This window comes from Rhinoderma darwinii, chromosome 9, assembly GCF_050947455.1.
Source record: "Rhinoderma darwinii isolate aRhiDar2 chromosome 9, aRhiDar2.hap1, whole genome shotgun sequence".
NCBI classification, from domain to species: domain Eukaryota; kingdom Metazoa; phylum Chordata; class Amphibia; order Anura; family Rhinodermatidae; genus Rhinoderma; species Rhinoderma darwinii.
Genome location: NC_134695.1, coordinates 77,616,796 through 77,643,111, shown reverse-complemented (window position 1 = coordinate 77,643,111; position 26,316 = coordinate 77,616,796). Strand labels below are relative to the sequence as shown.

At 43.1% G+C, this 26,316-nt stretch overlaps 1 protein-coding gene across 1 annotated transcript in view; it reads right to left on the bottom strand.

The window, feature by feature from the left end:
* Positions 1-11,337: 11,337 nt before the first annotated feature.
* NUCB2 (nucleobindin 2) overlaps positions 11,338-26,316 on the bottom strand; it is a 35,344-nt gene continuing 20,365 nt past the window's right edge. Inside the window, exons 11-13 of the mRNA XM_075838224.1 lie at positions 21,009-21,179; positions 20,812-20,896; positions 11,338-11,604 (exon numbers count right to left, since the gene is read on the bottom strand). Of these exons, the coding sequence (XP_075694339.1) occupies positions 11,495-11,604; positions 20,812-20,896; positions 21,009-21,179 (366 nt within the window). The 3' untranslated portion in view covers positions 11,338-11,494. The remainder of the gene's footprint in view (positions 11,605-20,811; positions 20,897-21,008; positions 21,180-26,316) is intronic.

Here is a 26,316-nt window from a genome sequence, read left to right as displayed (position 1 = left end):
ATTCCGGTCTGACCCCAAACTGATAGTGAACACTGTATATAACATAGCGTGCTATATACTGACACTATACACACTGTATATTACACACCACACTATATACTGCCACTATACACACTGTATATTACACACCACACTATATACTGCCACTATACACACTGTATATTACATAGCGTGCTATATACTGACACTACACACTGTATATAACAAAGCGCACTATATACTGACACTATACACACTGTATATAACACACCGCACTATATACTGATACTATACACACTGTATATAACACACCACACTATATACTGATACTATACACACTGTATATTACACACCACACTATATACTGCCACTATACACACTGTATATTACACACCACACTATATACTGCCACTATACACACTGTATATTACATAGCGTGCTATATACTGACACTACACACTGTATATAACAAAGCGCACTATATACTGACACTATACACACTGTATATTACACACTGCACTATATACTTACACTATACACACTGTATATAACACAGCGCACTATATACTGACACTATACACACTGTATATAACACAGCGCACTATATACTGCCACTATACACACTGTATATTACACACCACACTATATACTGCCACTATACACACTGTATATAACACAGCACACTATATACTGACATTATACACACTGTATATAACACCGCGCACTATATACTGACACTATACACACTGTATACTACACACCACACTATATACTGCCACTATACACACTGTATATAACACACCGCACTATGTACTGACACTATACACATTGTATATAACACAGCACACTATATACTGACACTATACACACTGTATATAACACACCGCACTATATACTGACATTATACACATTGTATATAACACAGCGTACTATGTACTGACACTATACACACTGTATATTACACACCACACTATATACTGACACTATACACACTGTATATTACACACCGCACTATATACTGACACTATACACTCTGTATATAACACACCACACTATATACGGACACTATACACACTGTATATAACACACTGCACTATATACTGATACTATACACACTGTATATAACACACCACACTATATACTGATACTATACACACTGTATGTAACACAGCGCACTATATACTGATACTATACACTCTGTATATTACACACGCACTATATATTGATACTATACACACTGTATACAACATACCACACTATATTCTGACAATATACACACTGTATATAACATAGCGCACTATATACTGACACTATACACACTGTATATTACACACCACACTATATACTGATACTATACACACTGTATATAACACACCACACTATATACTGATACTATACACACTGTATATAACACACCACACTATATACTGATACTATACACACTGTATATTACACACCACACTATATACTGACAATATACACTCTGTATATTACACACCGCACTATATACTGACACTATACACACTGTATGTAACACAGCGCACTATATACTGATACTATACACTCTGTATATTACACACGCACTATATATTGATACTATACACACTGTATACAACATACCACACTATATTCTGACAATATACACACTGTATATAACATAGCGCACTATATACTGACACTATACACACTGTATATTACACACCACACTATATACTGATACTATACACACACTGTATATAACACACGATATACTGACACTATACACACTATATATAACACACCGCACTATATACTGACTCTATACATACTGTATATAACACAGCATACTATATACTGACACTATACACACTGTATATAACACACCGCACTATATACTGACACTATACACACTGTATATTACACACCGCACTATATACTGACACTATACACACTGTATATTACACACCGCACTATATACTGACACTATACACACAGTATATTACACACCGCACTATATACTGACACTATACACACTGTATATTACACACCACACTATATACTGACACTATACACACTGTATATAACACACCGCACTATATACTGATACTATACACACTGTATATAACACACCACACTATATACTGATACTATACACACTGTATATAACACACCACACTATATACTGATACTATACACACTGTATATTACACACCACACTATATACTGACACTATACACTCTGTATATAACACACCGCACTATATACTGACACTATACACACTGTATGTAACAGCGCACTATATACTGATACTATACACTCTGTATATTACACACGCACTATATATTGATACTATACACACTGTATACAACATACCACACTATATTCTGACAATATACACACTGTATATAACATAGCGCACTATATACTGACACTATACACACTGTATATTACACACCACACTATATACTGATACTATACACACACTGTATATAACACACGATATACTGACACTATACACACTATATATAACACACCGCACTATATACTGACTCTATACATACTGTATAGAACACAGCATACTATATACTGATACTATACACACCGCACTATTTACTGACACTATACACACTGTATATTACACAGCGCAATATATACTGACACTATACACACTGTATATAACACTGAAGTATATACTGACACTATACACACTGTATATTACACACCGCACTATATACTGACTTTATACACACTGTATATTACACACCGCACTATATACGGACACTATACACACTGTATACTACACACCGCACTATATACTGACACTATACACACTGTATATTACACACCGCACTATATACTGACACTATACACTCTGTATAACACAGCACGCTATACACACTTTATATTACACACCGCACTATATACGGACACTATACACACTGTATACTACACACCGCACTATATACTGACACTATACACACTGTATATTACACACCACACTATATACTGACACTATACACTCTGTATAACACAGCACGCTATACACACTTTATATAACACAGCGCACTATATACGGATACTATACACTGTATACAGCACACCACACTATATACTGATATTATACACACTGTATATAACACAGCAACTATATACTGACACTATACACACTTTATATAACACAGCGCACTATATACTGACACTATACACACTCTTTCTGAGCTTGGTGGTTTAAGTGGCTTGTGATATAAGTGGTTATAAAACTGGAGTTTTAAAGAGGAGTTGAAGCCCCAGTAAGCACTCTTCTTCTTTTCTTTTACTTTGACAATTGTTCGCTGTTTTGTTGTAACTTGGATAATGGATAGCGACATTGGAGGTTTTCTTCAGTGCACAGTTGGCCATATGTATGCACGACTGGTGCCCGAGTTCCAGGGTGAATATCTCTGTGGCAGATGTGAGCATGTTGGTCACCTGGAAGCTCGTATTAGAGATCTGGAGGAGCAGAATACAACACTGAGGAAGATAGACAATCTTGAGCGGAGCTTGCTGCTCACTGAACAAGCAGTTAGTGGGGTAGAACTGGAGGGTGAAGGCATGGGTGAGCAGGATCAGGCAAGTAGCTGGGTTAATGTAGTTAGGGGAAGTAGAAAAAGGGTGTGGTATAAAAAGCTGTCTGTGCATCTTACACAGGTGGCAGCCTACAACGCCTCTGTCCTCTACAGATACGCTGGCAGTGGGGATACGTTCCTGCAATTTCAGGAAAAGGTCATCAAGTCCCTGATATTTGGTGACCAGGAAGGGGAGGGCAGTTCATCCGGTTCTTCCGTCAGCAGGATAATTCTTGGTCAACATTTCCCCACAGAAATCCCCCCACTGAAAAAAACCAGTAGCACCCAAAAAAATGCTGTGTGTGCGCCAAGCGAGGCATTCGTAAGGACACCACATACCAATGTGAGACGTGTCCCACAAATCCCGGCCTGTGCATGAAACAATGTTACAAAATATACCACAGCTCCTTGGATTTTTCATTTATTTATTCTTCATTCACCTTTTCTGTCTCCCATATTGCCATGACCAATTATTTATTTTTTTTACTGACCAGCCCCATTTAAAATTTGTAAAAAAAAACACGTAAAACCAAACTAAAAATTCTCACTATACCAAGGACCCGAGGGAGCATCTGTCCCATCCAGGGTGCAAATCTGTGTGAGAGGAATAAATCAAGATGAGATTGGTTGTCTCAGAAAATCTTTTTTTGCTGAGGCCTTTGATTTATTTTTTAGGCTGGATTTCATGGAATGGTGGGTAGGTTTGTGGTGGGACCTGCCATTCCCTCTCCCTCCATTGCGGGTTTCTCAGGTGGTCCTCCTTAGTTACTAAAGTTAAAATACACTACCGTTCAAAAGTTTGGGGTCACCCAGACAATGTTGTGTTTTCCATGAAAACTCACACTTCTATTTATCAAATGAGTTGCAAAATGACTAGAAAATACAGTCCAGACATTGACAAGATTAGAAATAATGATTTTCTCCTTCAGACTTTGCTTTGGTCGCTCCATTTGCAGCAATTCCAGCATTGCAGACCTTTGGCATTCGAGCTGTTAATTTGCTGAGGTCATCGGGAGACATTTCCCCCCCCCCATGCTTCCAGAAGCCCCTCCCACAAGTTGGATTGGCACTTCTTGCGTACCATACGGTCAAGCTCCTCCCACAACAGCTCTATGGGGGTGAGATCTGGTGACTGCGCTGGCCACTCCATTACAGATAGAATACCAGCTGCCGGCTTCCTCCCTAAATAGTTCCTGCATCATTTGGAGGTGCTTTGGGTCATTGTCCTGTTGTAGGATGAAATTGGCTCCAATCAAGCGCTGTCCACAGGGTATGGCATGGCGTTGCGGAGTGATCGCCTTCCTTATTCACAATCCCTTTTACCTTGTACAAATCTCCCACTTTACCCCAGACCATCACATGACCTCCACCATGCTTGACAGATGGCGTCCGGCGCTCTTCCAGCATCTTTTCAGTTGTTCTGCGTCTCACAAATGTTCTTCTGTGTGATCCAAACACCTCAAACTTCCATTCGTCCGTCCATAACACTTTTTTCCAATCTTCCTCTGTCCAATGTCTGAGCTTTTGCCCATATTAATCTTTTCCTTTTATTAGACAGTCTCAGATATGGCTTTTTCTTTGCCACTCTGCCCTGAAGGCCGGCATCCCGGAGTCGCCTCTTCACTGTAGACGTTGACACTGGCGTTTTGCGGGTACTATTTAATGAAGCTTCCAGTTGAGGACCTGTGAGGCGTCTATTTCTCAAACTAGAGACTCTAATGTACTTGTCTTGTTGCTCAGTTGTGCAGCGGGGCCTCCCACTTCTCTTTCTACTCTGGTTAGAGCCTGTGTGTGCCGTCCTCTGAAGGGAGTAGTACATAACGTTGTAGGAAATCTTCAGTTTCTTGGCAATTTCTCACATGGAATAGCCTTCATTTCTAAGAACAAGAATAGACTGTCGAGTTTCACATGAAAGCTCTCTTTTTATAGCCATTTTGAGAGTTTAATCGAACCCACAAATGTAATGCTCCAGATTCTCAACTAGCTCAAAGGAAGGTCAGTTTTATAGCTCCTCTAAACAGCAAAACTGTTTACAGCGGTGCTAACATAATTGCACAAGGGTTTTCAAGTGTTTTCTAATCATCCATTAGCCTTCTAACACAGTTAGCAAACACAATGTACCATTAGAACACTGGAGTGATGGTTGCTGGAAATGGGCCTCTATACACCTATGTAGATATTGCATTAAACACCAGACGTTTGCAGCTAGAATAGTCATTTACCACATTAACAATGTATAGAGTGGATTTCTGATTCATTTCATGTTATCTTCATTGAAAAAAACTGGGCTTTTCTTACAAAAATAAGGACATTTCTAAGTGACCCTAAACTTTTGAACGGTAGTGTATATCTCACTATACCCCTAGATGAATACCTGGAAAGGTGTTACATTACAATCTAAATCTTCTCACTATACCGCTAGATTAATTCTTTGAGGGGTTTAGTTTCCTAAATGGGGGTCACTTTTCTAGGTTTCTAATGTTTTGGCACCCCAGAGCCTCTGTTTTCATGACACAGGGCAGTAAATGCCATCGTAGTCGGCCTTAGATGTTGCATGGTGCTCCTTACCTTCTGAGCCCCGCCATGTGCTCAAACTGCAGTTTATCTCCACAAATGGGGTGTTGCCGTATTCAGGAGAAATTGCGTAACAAACTGCGGGGGCTTTTTCTCCTTGAACCCCTTGTGAAAATTATGAATTTGGGGCTAAAGAAACATTTTCTTTGAAAAAAAAAATCTAAATTTTATTTTTTTACTGCCCAGTGTATGAAACACCTGTGGGGTCAAAATGCTCATTATACCACTTCAAACATTCCTTGAGGGGTGTAGTTTCCCAAACGGGGTTACTTTTGGGGGGTTTCCACTACACTGGTACCTTTAAAAATGTGACATGGTGCAGAGAAATCAATCCAGCAAAATCTGCACTCCAAAAGCGAAATGGCGCTCCTTCCTTTCCGTGTCCTGCCGCTTTCCCAAACAGCAGTTTATGACCACATGTTTGGTATTTCCGTACTCTGGAGAAGTTGCTTTACAAATGTTGGGGGGCTTTTCCTCATTTATTTGTTGAAAAGAAATAAAAAAATTTGAGGTAAAGCTACATGGTATTGGAAAATAATGTAATTTTTCATTTTCACTGCCCAATTCTAATGAAATCTATGAAACACCTGTGGGGTCAAGATGCTCACTACACCCCTAGATGAATTCCTGAAGCGGTGTAGTTTCCAAAATGGGGTATTTCCTTGGTTTTGGCACCACAAGACCTCCTCCAACCTGACATGGTGCCTGAAATATAATCTAAGAAAAGAAAGGCCCTAAAATCCTCCAGCTGCTCCTTTGCTTCGGAGGCCGGTGTTTCAGTCCAGTAGCGCACTAGGGCCACATGTGGGATATTTCTAAAAACTGCAGAACCAGGGCAATAAATATTGAGTTGTGTCTCTGGTAAAACCTTCTGTGTTACAGGAAAAATGTATTGAAATGGAATTTCTGCAAAAAACAAATGAAATTTGCAAATTTCCCCTCCACTTTGGTTGAATTCCTGTGAAACGCCTAAAGGGTTAAAAAAAAACTCTCTTAATGCGGTTTTGAATACTTTGAGGGGTGCAGTTTTTTAAGTGGGGTGATTTGTGGGGGTTCCTAATATATAAGGCCCTCAAAGCCACTTCACAACTGAACTGGTCCCTAAAAAAATGACCTTTTGAAATTCTTGAAAATGTGAGAAATTGCTGCTAAAAACGTATAAGCCGTGTAACGTCCTAGAAAAATAAAAGGATGTTCAGAAAACGATGCAAATATAAAGTAGACATGTGGGGGATGGGAACTAGTAAGTATTTTGGGTGGTATAACTATCGGTTTTACAAGCAGATATTTGAATTTAGAAAATATTAATTTTCCATAAATTTTGGTGTTTTTCACACAAAAATATTGAATATATCGACCACATTTTTTCACTAACATCAAGTACAACATGTCACGAGAAAACAATCTCAGAATCGCTTGGATAGGTAAAAGCATTCCGGAGTTCTCACCACATAAATTGACACGTCAGATTTAAAAAATGAGGCCGTGTCATAAGGTCCAAAAGTGGCTGCGTCCCTAAGGGGTTAAACATTATCTAAAGAACGGATCATGAAAGGGTTAACACCGGGAACCTCAGATTGGACAGAAGAGGCCTATAAAGTGGATAGAAGTCCCTTAGTGTTACCCGATGACTCGGACTCTACGCACATTACACGCGGTCCCCAGAACGTGACGGCGCTGTAAGTGTTAATAGAGAAACGCTGTAGGAGGCCTAACTCTGGTCCAAGCCGATCCAAGCTCTTGGGGTTCCCTGAAAATAAATCTGAGCTCATCCGTGTACCCCAGAATTATCCCAGCCACGAACGCCCAACACCTTATTTATCGCTGGGAGGTTAATATTATGCGCAGCGAATCCTGTAATATTCTGCAGCGTCGGAACGTTTTCCCATATACAACACATCAAGGACAGAGTGGGGTACAGTCAGGGGGTCGGCCCATCGATCCAATCTCCAGTAGGAGTCCGGCCCTAAATTCTCTAGGAGACAAGTTCGTGTCCCGCTGTCCACAACCTTGAAATTGCTGCAGCCAAGGATTAGGGATCGCCAGTGCGCCCGATCAGTGCACCCGATCATTGCTGATCTGCAGAGTCTCCATCATATTCATCACTCACTTTCATTATCAGATTAGGGTGTAAAGAAGAGGCTCCTGGACTTTATAAAAAGAACATTCAATTTGGAACCGATCCAGCATTGTGCAAACCGTAGAACAGCTGCGGCATTAGGATCATTTTCACGGATCTGTCCCCATTACACCGGGAATTTATCTTTTGATTTGTTTCATAGGGGTGTCTACACGGGGCGGCATGAAGCTGGCCGGGATGTGGCGAACACCACCATTATCTTGCTGTTTGGCGCGGTTTTCAAATTGCTTATTAATTGCCGCTAGGTGTTGTGGGTAAAACGGCTGTTTACCAGTGACATCGTGCCAGTCTATACGTCATTGGCAGCCCGATTTTACCCGCAACCATTAACCCACGTGAACCGCATGCCTGGCGCAGTTTTGGGGCGCATCAATGCCACCCTGCGGGCCCTCCCCTTATGGGGTCTAATGAAGGGTGACGTAGTCCTGTGAATCGATTAGTGGATTCGGATGGAACATTTCTGGTCCAGTGGAAGGAGAAGAATTTTGTCCTAATTTATAGACAAACCAGAAAAGCGGCAACAATCAGATTCATGACGGGGTTTAAGGATTGTTCCACGTCACCCATAAAGAGCAGCACATCGCCCGCATGAAGTGTGACGCGTTCCTCCAAACCTACAAATTCAGGAGTGGAGCGCAGCGGGGACGCTGTGGTCAGGGCAAACAGGAGCGGGGACCGGTGATATTCTTGATGGGCACCCCCCAGCTCGCCAAGTGTGGTCAGACCGTACAGTATTAGATCTTATTCTCACACACGAGCCGTACCCAGAATATATATAAAGCCCGTTCTATCCGTAACCATCCGGACACTTCCCCTCAGCGTCAAGTGAAATAACAGCCCGATTACCATCACCCCCACGCAACAAGTGTATATCTGTCCTGGCAGGAAGCGCCCGATCCCCACAGATGAGGTGGGTGAGGACTCTAGTCACTAGGACCTGCGCAAGGGGTTTTATGTCCGTGGATGAGGGATGGGCTTCATCCTGGTGCCGCACGGGGAACTTCTAATAATTGCAGTACCAAAAAGTTACAAAAACTGTGCGTGCAGTCAGTCAGTCAGTCAGTCAGTCAGTCAGTCAGTCAGTCAGTCAGTCAGTCAGTCAGTCAGTCAGTCAGTCAGTCAGTCAGTCAGTCAGTCAGTCAGTCAGTCAGTCAGTCAGTCAGTCAGTCAGTCAGTCAGTCAGTCCCTTCAGTAGGGAATAACTTAAGAGTTTCTTCTTACTCCTCCACCGCGATGGGCTGGTCAAGCGCCATTCTTTATTCCTCCGTAAATACTGGAAGAGCCACATCGCACACAGTCTTGTAGGGAAACATCTCCAGTCCTTATTTAGGAAAAGTCCGCAGCGTCCCCGACCCAGAACCAGCAGGGAAGTCCGGACCAAAACACAACACCACAGAATAGAAGCTGCGCAAAGCAAAGGCCGAGAAAAAGAAAAGTCTGTACTCAGCGCCGGTGATAAAGCTCCTCCACGCAGACAGCGTCCGGAGATGATGCCGCATGCCTATGATTGGCTGCAGCAGTCACATGGGACGCAGCGCCATCACAGAAGGTAAGCAGCGCGGAGGGCAGGAGTCGTCGCTACAACAACGCCCATCATTTCCCATTCAACTGAATGGGAAAAATCTGCAACAAAAATGCAACAATTCTGCAAAATCTGCAGCGCAGGACAAATTAGCAACGTTTTCTCTGGATGATGTTACTTTGCGGTTACTGTGAAACTGCTGATATTCTGTCTGCAAACCCCGAGAATAAAAAGCTGCAGAGAAATCCACTAATTGTGAATAGGGACTTACACCAGAGACACAGACTTCTTGTAGCGCTACAGAATTGTTATTACCTCTGGAGTGACGGCTGCGGCCCAACATTACCGGCAACTCAATGGATTCATTTGGACTTCAGCTGTAGCTCAATAGTTCACTTCAATCATGTAGCAAGAGAAGAAGTCTGTGTAGCTCTGGTGTAAGGAGAGATCAGGGTAGAGAAGAGAGCGCGGGAGCCGATGAACATGGAATCCACCAAAGCCATAAAGAGTAGACGCCGGCCGAGACCGTGGAGAGGAGTCTCAGGAGAAGGTGGACAGACAAACAGGTCCCTGTAGTAACAGAGAGGCGGACAAGCGAACCCTGCCTAAGGCTGGATTCACACTGCGCGGTTTTATGTTTTGTTTTTTTCAAACATTCATTTTACCGTTTTGGTAGATAAATCCCCAGATCTCTTATAAGGAATCAAACAAAACGAGAGAAAAAACAAAGCACGTGAACCCAGGCTTAGGCCCTTGTTCACACAGTGCAGTTTTGGTGCTGTTTTTGAAGCCACAAACTGGAGTGAATCATAAATTGAGAAGTATTTAGAGGAGATCCTTGTTTCTTCAAAATTGCACCAAAACTGCAGTCTGAACAGGGCCAATTTAACTCATTCAGCTAAAAGTAACATCCAGGGGGAAACATGGGGGGACGGGACACGGAGGGGAAAACACGGGGCCGGTCACGCGTTGTGGTCATTTTGCTGTGAAATATTACAAACCGAATAGCGTCGTTTTACAGCGATTGGAGGCAAAAAACACATTCTGACGGCAACGAGTGAACCGGAAACGGAACACAAGAGAAAACAACAACTTAACCCACGTCTGAGAGAACGTCACCTGGGAGAGGAATGTCCCATAAAACCTGCAGCGATGACAATGGAGGCTCAGCGGAGAGACCATGAAGGCAAACCAGAGGGGTCGCGTTCCAGGCCGGAGGAGGGAGCGCCAGGTTACACGTTCTCCTGTAAGGCCCCATACACACAACCACAGTTCTCATCCGTAATTGCGGACTCATTCATGTCCATTGGCCACGGACACCTTTCTGTATATTACGGATGCGTGGCCGGGCCGTAAAAATGATCCGCAAAATATCGGACATGTCCTAGTCTTGTCCCCAATTGCAGCGCAGACTCCACATAGAAGCCGATGGGCGCTGACGGCTACGGATTTGCGGACAGTGCATGAGGCCTAGGTGTGCAGTGCGCAGGCGGCCCAGTATGATGTAATAACCACAGATACACCTCCCACGCATACTATACACAAAATAACAAGATTTTATTCTTCTGGTTGGTCCTGGGCACGGGGTGTGCGGGTTACGAACAGCAACAAGTTGGGGAACCCCAAGATAATAAGCAGTTTGTAGGCAGACGGTTCAGTAGTTATTAGGTAATGGCAGTTCTGGGCGCTCGGCCCTTATGGAGTTTGTTGGCTGTGTGCCACAGCGGCATCCGGCAAGTGTCCCGGGGGCAGCGGCTGAGGATTCCCAACTTCTGGAGATGCCAAGCGACCTACCTGCTCACCAGCTGTGAAGGAGAAAAGAGATGAGCCCTCCAGATCACATCTACCACCATCATCACTACTACCACCATCATCATCATCATCATAATCAATCACCATCACCATCATAATCATCATACAGTCCTGAGCACCAGGCTATATCCAGCACTAAAACCAAGATTACATCTACCGTCAACATCACCGCATCATAAGGGCACTATCACCGCATCATAAGGGCACTATCACCGCATCATAAGGGCACTATCACCGCATCATAAGGGCACTATCACCGCATCATAAGGGCACTATCACCGCATCATAAGGGCACTATCACCGCATCATAAGGGCACTATCACCGCATCATAAGGGCACTATCACCGCATCATAAGGGCACTATCACCGCATCATAAGGGCACTATCACCGCATCATAAGGGCACTATCACCGCATCATAAGGGCACTATCACCGCATCATAAGGGCACTATCACCGCATCATAAGGGCACTATCACCGCATCATAAGGGCACTATCACCGCATCATAAGGGCACTATCACCGCATCATAAGGGCACTATCACCGCATCATAAGGGCACTATCACCGCATCATAAGGGCACTATCACCGCATCATAAGGGCACTATCACCGCATCATAAGGGCACTATCACCGCATCATAAGGGCACTATCACCGCATCATAAGGGCACTATCACCGCATCATAAGGGCACTATCACCGCATCATAAGGGCACTATCACCGCATCATAAGGGCACTATCACCGCATCATAAGGGCACTATCACCGCATCATAAGGGCACTATCACCGCATCATAAGGGCACTATCACCGCATCATAAGGGCACTATCACCGCATCATAAGGGCACTATCACCGCATCATAAGGGCACTATCACCGCATCATAAGGGCACTATCACCGCATCATAAGGGCACTATCACCGCATCATAAGGGCACTATCACCGCATCATAAGGGCACTATCACCGCATCATAAGGGCACTATCACCGCATCATAAGGGCACTATCACCGTATTATATATAAGGGCACTATCACCGTATTATATATAAGGGCACTATCACCGTATTATATATAAGGGCACTATCACCGTATTATATATAAGGGCACTATCACCGCATCATAAGGGCACTATCACCGCATCATAAGGGCACTATCACCGTATTATATATAAGGGCACTATCACCGTATCATAAGGGCACTATCACCGCATTATAAGGGCACTATCACCGTATCATAAGGGCACTATCACCGTATCATAAGGACACTATCACCGTATCATAAGGGCACTATCACCGTATCATAAGGGCACTATCACCGTATCATAAGGGCACTATCACCGTATCATAAGGGCACTATCACCGTATCATAAGGGCACTATCACCGTATCATAAGGGCACTATCACCGTATCATAAGGGCACTATCACCGTATCATAAGGGCACTATCCCCGTATTATATATAAGGGCACTATCACCGTATTATAAGGGCACTATCACCGTATTATAAGGGCACTATCACCGTATTATAAGGGCACTATCACCGTATTATAAGGGCACTATCACCGTATTATATATAAGGGAACTATCACCGCATTATAAGGGCACCATCACCGTATTATAAGGGCACTATCACCGTATTATAAGGGAACTATCACCGTATTATAAGGGCACTATCACCGCATTATAAGGGCACTATCACCGTATTATATATAAGGGCACTATCACCGTATTATATATAAGGGCACTATCACCGTATTATATATAAAGGCACTATCACTGTATTATAAGGGCATTATCACCGTATTATATATAAGGGCACTATCACCGTATTATAAGGGCACCATCACCGTATTATAAGGGCACTATCACCGTATTATAAGGGAACTATCACCGTATTATAAGGGCACTATCACCGCATTATAAGGGCACTATCACCGTATTATATATAAGGGCACTATCACCGTATTATATATAAGGGCACTATCACCGTATTATATATAAAGGCACTATCACTGTATTATAAGGGCATTATCACCGTATTATATATAAGGGCACTATCACTGTATTATAAGGGCATTATCACCATATTATATATAAGGGCACTATCACCGTATTATAAGGGCACTATCACCGTATTATAAGGGCACTATCACCGTATTATAAGGGCACTATCACCGTATTATAAGGGCACTATCACCGTATTATATATAAGGGCACTATCACCGTATTACATATAAGGGCACTATCACCGTATTATATATAAGGGCACTATCACCGTATTATATATAAAGGCACTATCACTGTATTATAAGGGCATTATCACCGTATTATATATAAGGGCACTATCACTGTATTATAAGGGCACTATCACTGTATTATAAGGGCACTATCACTGTATTATAAGGGCACCATCACCGTATTATATATAAGGGCACTATCACCGTATTATATATAAGCGCACTATCACCATATTATATATAAGGGCACTATCACCGTATTATAAGGGCACTATCACCGTATTATAAGGGCACTATCACTGTATTATATATAAGGGCACCATCACCGTATTATATATAAGCGCACTATCACCATATTATATATAAGGGCACTATCACCGTATTATAAGGGCACTATCACCGTATTATAAGGGCACTATCACTGTATTATAAGGGCACTATCACCGTATTATAAGGGCACTATCACCGTATTATATATAAGGGCACTATCACCGTATTATAAGGGCACTATCACCGCATTATAAGGGCACTATCACCGCATCATAAGGGCACTATCACCGTATTATAAGGGCACTATCACCGTATTATATATAAGGGCACTATCACCGTATTATAAGGGCACTATCACCGTATTATAAGGGCACTATCACCGCATTATAAGGGCACTATCACCGTATTATAAGGGCACCATCACCGTATTATAAGGGCACCATCACCGTATTATAAGGGCACTATCACCGTATTATATATAAGGGCACTATCACCGTATTATAAGGGCACTATCACCGTATTATAAGGGCACTATCACCGTATTATAAGGGCACTATCACCGTATTATAAGGGCACTATCACCGTATTATAAGGGCACTATCACCGTATTATAAGGGCACTATCACCGTATTATAAGGGCACTATCACCGTATTATAAGGGCACTATCACCGTATTATAAGGGCACTATCACCGTATTATAAGGGCACTATCACCGTATTATAAGGGCACTATCACCGTATTATAAGGGCACTATCACCGTATTATAAGGGCACTATCACCGTATTATAAGGGCACTATCACCGTATTATATATAAGGGCACTATCACCATATTATATATAAGGGCACTATCACCGTATTATATATAAGGGCACTATCACCGTATTATATATAAGGGCACTATCACCGTATTATATATAAGGGCACTATCACCGTATTATATATAAGGGCACTATCACCGTATTATAAGGGCACTATCACCGTATTATATATAAGGGCACTATCACCGTATTATATATAAGGGCACTATCACCGTATTATATATAAGGGCACTATCACCGTATTATATATAAGGGCACTATCACCGTATTATAAGGGCACTATCACCGTATTATAAGGGCACTATCACCGTATTATATATAAGGGCACTATCACCGTATTATAAGGGCACTATCACCGTATTATAAGGGCACTATCACCGTATTATAAGGGCACTATCACCGTATTATAAGGGCACTATCACGTATTATAAGGGCACTATCACTGTATTATATATAAGGGCACTATCACCGTATTATAAGGGAACTATCACCGTATTATATATAAGGGCACTATCACCGTATTATAAGGGCACTATCACCGTATTATAAGGGAACTATCACCGTATTATATATAAGGGCACTATCACCGTATTATATATAAGGGCACTATCACCGTATTATAAGGGCACTATCACCGTATTATAAGGGCACTATCACCGTATTATATATAAGGGCACTATCACCGTATTATAAGGGCACTATCACCGTATTATAAGGGCACTATCACCGTATTATAAGGGCACTATCACCGTATTATAAGGGCACTATCACGTATTATAAGGGCACTATCACTGTATTATATATAAGGGCACTATCACCGTATTATAAGGGCACTATCACCGTATTATAAGGGCACTATCACCGTATTATAAGGGCACTATCACCGTATTATAAGGGCACTATCACGTATTATAAGGGCACTATCACTGTATTATATATAAGGGCACTATCACCGTATTATAAGGGAACTATCACCGTATTATATATAAGGGCACTATCACCGTATTATAAGGGCACTATCACCGTATTATAAGGGCATTATCACCGTATTATAAGGGCACTATCACCGTATTATAAGGGCACTATCACCGTATTATAAGGGCACTATCACCGTATTATATATAAGGGCACTATCACCGTATTATATATAAGGGCACTATCACCGTATTATATATAAGGGAACTATCACCGTATTATAAGGGAACTATCACCGTATTATATATAAGGGAACTATCACCGTATTATAAGGGAACTATCACCGTATTATAAGGGAACTATCACCGTATTATAAGGGCACTATCACCGTATTATAAGGGCACTATCACCGTATTATAAGGGCACTATCACCGTATTATATATAAGGGCACTATCACTGTATTATAAGGGCACTATCACTGTATTATAAGCGCACTATCACCGTATTATAAGGGCACTATCACCGTATTATAAGGGCACTATCACCGTATTATAAGGGCACTATCACCGTATTATAAGGGCACTATCACCGTATTATATATAAGGGAACTATCACCGTATTATAAGGGCACTATCACCGTATTATAAGGGAACTATCACCGTATTATAAGGGCACTATCACCGTATTATAAGGGCACTATCACCGTATTATAAGGGCACTATCACCGTATTATATATAAGGGCACTATCACCGCATTATAAGGGCACTATCACCGTATTATAAGGGCACTATCACCGTATTATATATAAGGGCACTATCACCGCATTATAAGGGCACTATCACCGTATTATAAGGGCACTATCACCGTATTATAAGGGAACTATCACCGTATTATAAGGGCACTATCACCGTATTATATATAAGGGCACTATCACCGTATTATATATAAGGGCACTATCACCGTATTATAAGGGCACTATCACCGTATTATATATAAGGGCACTATCACTGTATTATAAGGGCACTATCACTGTATTATAAGCGCACTATCACCGTATTATAAGGGCACTATCACCGTATTATAAGGGCACTATCACCATATTATATATAAGGGCACTATCACCGTATTATAAGGGCACTATCACCGTATTATAAGGGCACTATCACCATATTATATATAAGGGCACTATCACCGTATTAAAAGGGCACTATCACCGTATTATATATAAGGGCACTATCACCGTATTATAAGGGAACTATCACCGTATTATAAGCGCACTATCACCGTATTATATATAAGGGCACTATCACCGTATTATAAGGGCACTATCACCGTATTATATATAAGGGCACTATCACTGTATTATAAGGGCACTATCACCGTATTATAAGGGCACTATCACCGTATTATAAGGGCATTATCACCATATTATATATAAGGGCACTATCACCGTATTATAAGGGCACTATCACCGTATTATAAGGGCACTATCACCGTATTATAAGGGCACTATCACCGTATTATATATAAGGGAACTATCACCGTATTATAAGGGCACTATCACCGTATTATATATAAGGGAACTATCACCGTATTATAAGGGAACTATCACCGTATTATAAGGGCACTATCACCGTATTATAAGGGCACTATCACCGTATTATATATAAGGGCACTATCACCGCATTATAAGGGCACTATCACCGTATTATAAGGGCACTATCACCGTATTATATATAAGGGCACTATCACCGCATTATAAGGGCACTATCACCGTATTAAAAGGGCACTATCACCGTATTATATATAAGGGCACTATCACCGTATTATATATAAGGGAACTATCACCGTATTATATATAAGGGCACTATCACCGTATTATAAGGGCACTATCACCGTATTATAAGGGCACTATCACCGTATTATATATAAGGGCACTATCACTGTATTATAAGGGCACTATCACCGTATTATATATAAGGGCACTATCACTGTATTATAAGCGCACTATCACCGTATTATAAGGGCACTATCACCGTATTATAAGGGCACTATCACCGTATTATATATAAGGGAACTATCACCGTATTATAAGGGCACTATCACCGTATTATATATAAGGGAACTATCACCGTATTATAAGGGAACTATCACCGTATTATAAGGGAACTATCACCGTATTATAAGGGAACTATCACCGTATTATAAGGGAACTATCACCGTATTATAAGGGAACTATCACCGTATTATATATAAGGGCACTATCACCGCATTATAAGGGCACTATCACCGTATTATAAGGGCACTATCACCGTATTATATATAAGGGCACTATCACCGCATTATAAGGGCACTATCACCGTATTATATATAAGGGCACTATCACCGTATTATATATAAGGGCACTATCACCGTATTATATATAAGGGCACTATCACCGTATTATAAGGGCACTATCACCGTATTATATATAAGGGCACTATCACTGTATTATAAGGGCACTATCACTGTATTATAAGCGCACTATCACCGTATTATAAGGGCACTATCACCGTATTATAAGGGCACTATCACCGTATTATAAGGGCACTATCACCGTATTATATATAAGGGAACTATCACCGTATTATAAGGGCACTATCACCGTATTATATATAAGGGAACTATCACCGTATTATAAGGGAACTATCACCGTATTATAAGGGCACTATCACCGTATTATAAGGGCACTATCACCGTATTATATATAAGGGCACTATCACCGCATTATAAGGGCACTATCACCGTATTATAAGGGCACTATCACCGTATTATAAGGGAACTATCACCGTATTATAAGGGCACTATCACCGTATTATAAGGGCACTATCACCGTATTATATATAAGGGCACTATCACCGTATTATATATAAGGGCACTATCACCGTATTATAAGGGCACTATCACCGTATTATAAGGGCACTATCACCGTATTATAAGGGCACTATCACCGTATTATATATAAGGGCACTATCACCGTATTATATATAAGGGCACTATCACCGTATTATATATAAGGGCACTATCACCGTATTATATATAAGGGCACTATCACCGTATTATAAGGGCACTATCACTGTATTATAAGGGCACTATCACTGTATTAGAAGCGCACTATCACCGTATTATAAGGGCACTATCACCGTATTATAAGGGCACTATCACCGTATTATAAGGGCACTATCACCGTATTATATATAAGGGCACTATCACCGTATTATAAGGGCATTATCACCGTATTATAAGGGCACTATCACCGTATTATAAGGGAACTATCACCGTATTATAAGGGCACTATCACCGTATTATAAGGGCACTATCACCGTATTATATATAAGGGCACTATCACCGTATTATATATAAGGGCACTATCACCGTATTATAAGGGCACTATCACCGTATTATAAGGGCACTATCACCGTATTATAAGGGCACTATCACCGTATTATATATAAGGGCACTATCACCGTATTATATATAAGGGCACTATCACCGTATTATATATAAGGGCACTATCACCGTATTATATATAAGGGCACTATCACCGTATTATAAGGGCACTATCACTGTATTATAAGGGCACTATCACTGTATTAGAAGCGCACTATCACCGTATTATAAGGGCACTATCACCGTATTATAAGGGCACTATCACCGTATTATAAGGGCACTATCACCGTATTATATATAAGGGCACTATCACCGTATTATAAGGGCATTATCACCGTATTATAAGGGCACTATCACCGTATTATAAGGGCACTATCACCGTATTATATATAAGGGCACTATCACCGTATTATATATAAGGGCACTATCACCGTATTATATATAAGGGCACTATCACCGTATTATAAGGGCACTATCACCGTATTATAAGGGCACTATCACCGCATTATAAGGGCACTATCACCGCATTATAAGGGCACTATCACCGTATTATATATAAGGGCACTATCACCGTATTATAAGGGAACTATCACCGTATTATAAGGGCACTATCACTGTATTATAAGGGCACTATCACTGTATTATAAGGGCACTATCACCGTATCATAAGGGCACTATCACCGTATTATAAGGGAACTATCACTGTATTATAAGGGCACTATCACCGTATTATAAGGGCACTATCACTGTATTATAAGGGCACTATCACCGTATTATAAGGGCACTATCACCGTATTATAAGGGCACTATCACCGTATTATATGGGAACTATCACCGTATTATAAGGGCACTATCACCGTATTATAAGGGCACTATCACTGTATTATAAGGGCACCATCACCGTATTATAAGGGCACTATCACTGTATTATAAGGGCACTATCACCGTATTATAAGGGCACTATCACCGTATTATAAGGGCACTATCACTGTATTATAAGGGCACCATCACCGTATTATAAGGGCACTATCACCGTATTATAAGGGCACTATCACCGTATTATAAGGGCACTATCACCGTATTATATATAAGGGCACCATCACCGTATTATAAGGGCATTATCACCGTATTATATATAAGGGCACCATCACCGTATTATAAGGGCATTATCACCGTATTATATATAAGGGCACCATCACCGTATTATAAGGGCATTATCACCGTATTATATATAAGGGCATTATCACCGTATTATATATAAGGGCACCATCACCGTATTATAAGGGCACTATCACCGTATTATAAGGGCACTATCACTGTATTATAAGGGAACTATCACTGTATTATATATAAGGGCACTATCACCGTATTATAAGGGCACACATTTATTGCTGGACAGACAGCACTTGATGACACCACGCTTCTCTATGGGATGAGCGGACCTCCCTCTTATGGATTGGGATCTACCTCAGCATTAACTGGATGGGGGAGACGATCACTAGATCCAGTATCACAGACTAGAATAGAAAATACCTGGCTGGAAATGAGCTGCATGATCAGGGACTGCGGGAGGAAGCGGCGGCGGCTGCTGCTTCTTCTGCTCCATCTGTTGTACGACCTGGAGAAACACGAGCGGTACAGAGTCCAGTGATCCGCTGCGGCCGGGGGACCCCTGTGTGGCGGCTGTTATCTGCCCCCGGTTGTTACCCGCCCCCTGGGCCCGGCGTTACCTGCTGCAGCTCCTGCCGCTGGGCCTGGATGTGCTGGTGCTGTTTGTGCAGCTCCTCCTGCTGCCTGTCCAGCTCTTCCCTCTTCCTGATCAGTTCATCTTCTGTCTTCGAGATCTGATTCTCAAACTCCTGCAGCTCCTCCTCGGTGTACAGCGGCTGCTCATCCAGGGTCTGCACAGAGAGAGAGAGAGAGGGGAAAGCAGGAGAGATCCCGGCCCCAGGACTCCCGGTCATCCAGGGTCTGCACAGAGAGAGAGAGAGGGGAAAGCAGGAGAGATCCCGGCCCCAGGACTCCCGGTCATCCAGGGTCTGCACAGAGAGAGAAAGAAAGAGAGAAAGAAAGAGAGAGAGAGAGAAAGAAAGAGAGAGAGAGAAAGAGAAAGAGAAAGAGAGAGAGAAAGAGAGAGAAGCAGGAGAGAGACCCTGGCCCAGGACGACCACCCCCAGGACCCCCGGTCAGCCAGAAGGACATAAAGGGACCAGGAACATCCCAGTGCTCAGGAGATCTGGCTGTCAGCTCCCGGGGTACAGGGACCCCTGTCTATATTCCCTATTAGGAACCTCCCTTGTATATATCAGAGCATGTGGTCACTGTATATTCCTGTGGCTGAGATATAAATGCAACACACTGAAAAGAGAACAGCGGCCGCCGCGACTTCTAGTGTCCGCTCATCAGCCGTTAGTCATTACTTGTAACTGAAACAATGGCTTCCAACCTATAGAAATATACTCTCCTCCTATCAGAAGAGATCAGGGACATAATACTGGTCGGGGGAGGGTCCTATATGTGGCGCCGCCTATCACACAGGGATGATTCACCGCCTGGAAGAACGATTAAAAATTAGTTTATTAGTTGTATTCATAAAATTGTGGCTCTACCAGCCATTGATACCAGACCAGGCATAGGCAAGTGATTTGCGACAAGAAAGGTGGTGTAGAGTGAATGATGTCTCCTTTCCACTCAAATCCCCACTTCCCTGCTTGTAGTAGAAATAACGCTGTATCCTTGCCATTAGTAACTATCTAAATCCTACGCGTTTCATCATCACACACAAAGTGACGCTTCCTCAGGGATTAGTAGAAGTGGATTTATTTCATTTCTTTCAAATATTGTTAAATTCAAAAGTGGTAAAGTGGTTGCAATGTTACAGCACTGGATAGCCCTGGATAGCCCTGGATAGCACTGGATAGCCCTGGATAGCACTGGATAGCACTGGATAGCCCTGGATAGCACTGGATAGCCCTGGATAGCCCTGGATAGCCCTGGATAGCCCTGGATAGCCCTGGATAGCCCTGGATAGCCCTGGATAGCCCTGGATAGCACTGGATAGCACTGGATAGCACTGGATAGCCCTGGATAGCACTGGATAGCCCTGGATAGCACTGGATAGCACTGGATAGCACTGGATAGCCCTGGATAGCACTGGATAGCACTGGATAGCCCTGGATAGCACTGGATAGCCCTGGATAGCACTGGATAGCCCTGGATAGCACTGGATAGCCCTGGATAGCCCTGGATAGCCCTGGATAGCCCTGGATAGCACTGGATAGCCCTGGATAGCCCTGGATAGCCCTGGATAGCCCTGGATAGCCCTGGATAGCCCTGGATAGCCCTGGATAGCACTGGATAGCACTGGATAGCCCTGGATAGCACTGGATAGCCCTGGATAGCCCTGGATAGCCCTGGATAGCCCTGGATAGCCCTGGATAGCCCTGGATAGCACTGGATAGCACTGGATAGCCCTGGATAGCCCTGGATAGCCCTGGATAGCCCTGGATAGCACTGGATAGCACTGGATAGCACTGGATAGCCCTGGATAGCACTGGATAGCCCTGGATAGCACTGGACAGCACTGGATAGCCCTGGATAGCACTGGATAGCCCTGGATAGCACTGGATAGCCCTGGATAGCACTGGATAGCCCTGGATAGCACTGGATAGCCCTGGATAGCCCTGGATAGCCCTGGATAGCCCTGGATAGCACTGGATAGCACTGGATAGCCCTGGATAGCCCTGGATAGCACTGGATAGCCCTGGATAGCACTGGATAGCACTGGATAGCCCTGGATAGCACTGGATAGCCCTGGATAGCACTGGATAGCCCTGGATAGCCCTGGATAGCACTGGATAGCACTGGATAGCACTGGATAGCACTGGATAGCACTGTTCATGTGCTGATTGTTCGCCTCCACGGCTCTGATGCACTGGCCGTACACGCGCCGGAGAGACTTAAAAGGCTGAGAGCCCGCCCTCCAAAGGTCGTCCCCGGACTGACCCACCAATCCGCATAGTACACGGCAGCCAGTGACGTGCCGGAGGCGGCGCCCCGGGGACCTATCAACCTGTGGGAGTTCCTGAACGACAAAAGCGTCCATGGTAACCAGGGGATGCTAGACGCGGCTCCTGAGTTGTCAGTAGACAAAAATACATGGTATTGGTATAATAGTAACACACGGCCCTGTACAGAGACAAGCACGTGTGGATGCAGGGGGAGGAACTAAATCTAAGGGGAACCGTCTCATTCCGAGACTACCTTCCCAGACGTGACACCAATGGTGTCCTTATTGTCCCCTAAGTCAGCCCGGGATCACCGGTAAACAGTGTCCCATAGGGTCGCAAGTAGAGTAGGCTAGAAAAAGCGGCCAACCCGTAGCCAATAATCCTATAGAGGGCGGCACGCAAGGACTATACTCGCGAATCATGGTAATTAGTCCCACAGCGATCATCTGGTAACGTCTGTCATGAGATGCCAGTGTCGTATATATGGGACTATGGGGTAATAGAAGTGCTGAAAGGCCAACAACAGACCTCACCAAAAAACGCGATCAAAAACGCATAGTGTGCATGAGGGTAGAGGTCAACAGATGAGAAATGGCATGCATGGGTGTGGAGAAATAATACGGGCATAAGGTAAACTAAATAGATGCCAAATACAACCATAAGGTAACGTGGTGCGGTTAAAGGAAACATGAATACGAGATTTGTTCATTTCTGCCATGCGGGTTGATGGTCTGCAATCTGAATATCCATTCTGCCTCTTTTTGGAGTATTTTCTTATCCAGGTCCCCACCTCTAAGGAGGGGTCTCACGTGTTCTATACCCTGGAAAACAAGAGCCGTAGCGTCCCCGTCATGGCAGGACCACACATGTCTTGATACAGGGGTGTCAACCTTCCTTCTAACATCCCCAATGTGGTCCCGTATCCTTCTCCTAAATTCCCTTTTGGTCTTGCCCACATATTGTAGGCCACATTTGCATGTCATGAGATAAACAATACCCTTTGTTTTACAGTTTATGAATGACCTGTTGTCAAAAGTTTTGCCAGTATGGGTACTCGTGAAATTCTTGCTGCATAGTATGGACACACATGCTTTACATGTTCCGCATCTGTATGTCCCTCTAGCACTATTGTCGAGCCAGGTGCCACATTGTGTCACCGGTGGTAGGTGGCTATGGACCAGTCGGTCCCTGAGATTGCGTCCCCTCCTATAGGTAATGAGCGGGGCATCCCCAACCAGGGTCCCCACATCCGGATCTGCCCTTAGGATGCCCAAAAACGTTTGAGGACCTCCCTCACCTCTCTACTCGCCGAGTCAAAAGTGCCAATAACTCTCATAGGTTCTTCATGCATTTCCTTCGGTTTGGGGTTGAGCAAGTCGTCTCTATTGCACCCCAGTGCATTCTGATATGCCCCTCTCAGCACCTCCCTAGGGTATCCCCTATGCCTAAACCTATTCTCAAGGTCCCGTGCGGATACCCTGAAGTCCGTGATAGTCGAACAATTCCTCTGTGCCCTGAGATATTGGCCCTTCGGTATCCCTCTCTTCAGGTTGATTGGGTGCCAACTTTCCCACCATAGTAGGCTATTAGTCGCCGTTTCTTTGCGATACATGTTGGTCTTCAACAACCCTGTATCAGTCTTGGATATCGTGATGTCCAGGAAGGTAATCCTAGTGTCTTGAATTTCAGATGTGAAAAAAAGACCTAATTCATTGGCGTTCAAGATCTCCACAAATTCCCTAAATTCCTCCCTGGTCCCTGTCCATAGGATAAGGACATCATCTATGAATCTCATCCAGAGCAGGATACATGATGACCATTTATCCATCAGGTCACTGAACACAACTTCCTTTTCCCACCAACCCAGATACAGGTTGGCAAATGTGGGTGCACATGGACAGCCCATAGCCACTCCTCTGAGTTGGTGGTAGATCTTTTGATCAAATAAAAAGAAGTTGTGTTCTAGGACAAACCTTAGTAATTCAATGACGAATTTATTGTGGGCCTGGTATTGTACCCCTTTATCCATCAGGAAGTGTTCAATGGCTCTACATCCCTGGCTGTGTGGGATGGAGCTATATAAGGACTCAACATCAAGAGATGCCAACAGTGTCTGACCGTCACACCGTATACCCTCCAGTCTTCTCAGCACATCCATGGTGTCCCACACGTATGATGGCAGGGACACCACGAATGGCCTAAGAACCTGATGAAGGTACAGGCTCGCATTTTGAGTAAGACTGTCAATCCCGGATACAATGGGGCGACCCTTGAGGGTGCACCCCCTTATGTACCTTGGGTAAGCTGTAAAATGTTGCTGTAAGTGGGAACTCCTTCAACATGAAGTTAATTTCCCTGTCATTTATAAGGTTATCAGATTTTGCTGGACCAAGGATATTTTTAAGTTTCTCTTTAAAGGTAATCATTGGATTGCTGGCCAGAACCCCATAGCAGTTTCGATCATCCAGGATGTCATGGCACATCCTGCTGTATTGTGATCGATTCATCACCACTATGTTCCCCCCTTTGTCAGAGGGTTTAATAATGATATTGTCATCCCTCTCTAGGGTTAACAAGGCTGCCATCTCTCTCCTTGAAAAATTAGAGCCGTGCTCCTTTTGATTAATCAATTTAAGTTGGTCCTCCACAACCTTCACAAAAACATCAATGGGGGTATTGTCACTGAGGGGTGCATATTTGGTTGATGGGACTTTTGACTCGGCGAGTAGAGAGGTGAGGGAGGTCCTCAAACGTTTTTGGGCATCCTAAGGGCAGATCCGGATGTGGGGACCCTGGTTGGGGATGCCCCGCTCATTACCTATAGGAGGGGACGCAATCTCAGGGACAGACTGGTCCATAGCCACCTACCACCGGTGACACAATGTGGCACCTGGCTCGACAATAGTGCTAGAGGGACATACAGATGCGGAACATGTAAAGCATGTGTGTCCATACTATGCAGCAAGAATTTCACGAGTACCCATACTGGCAAAACTTTTGACAACAGGTCATTCATAAACTGTAAAAC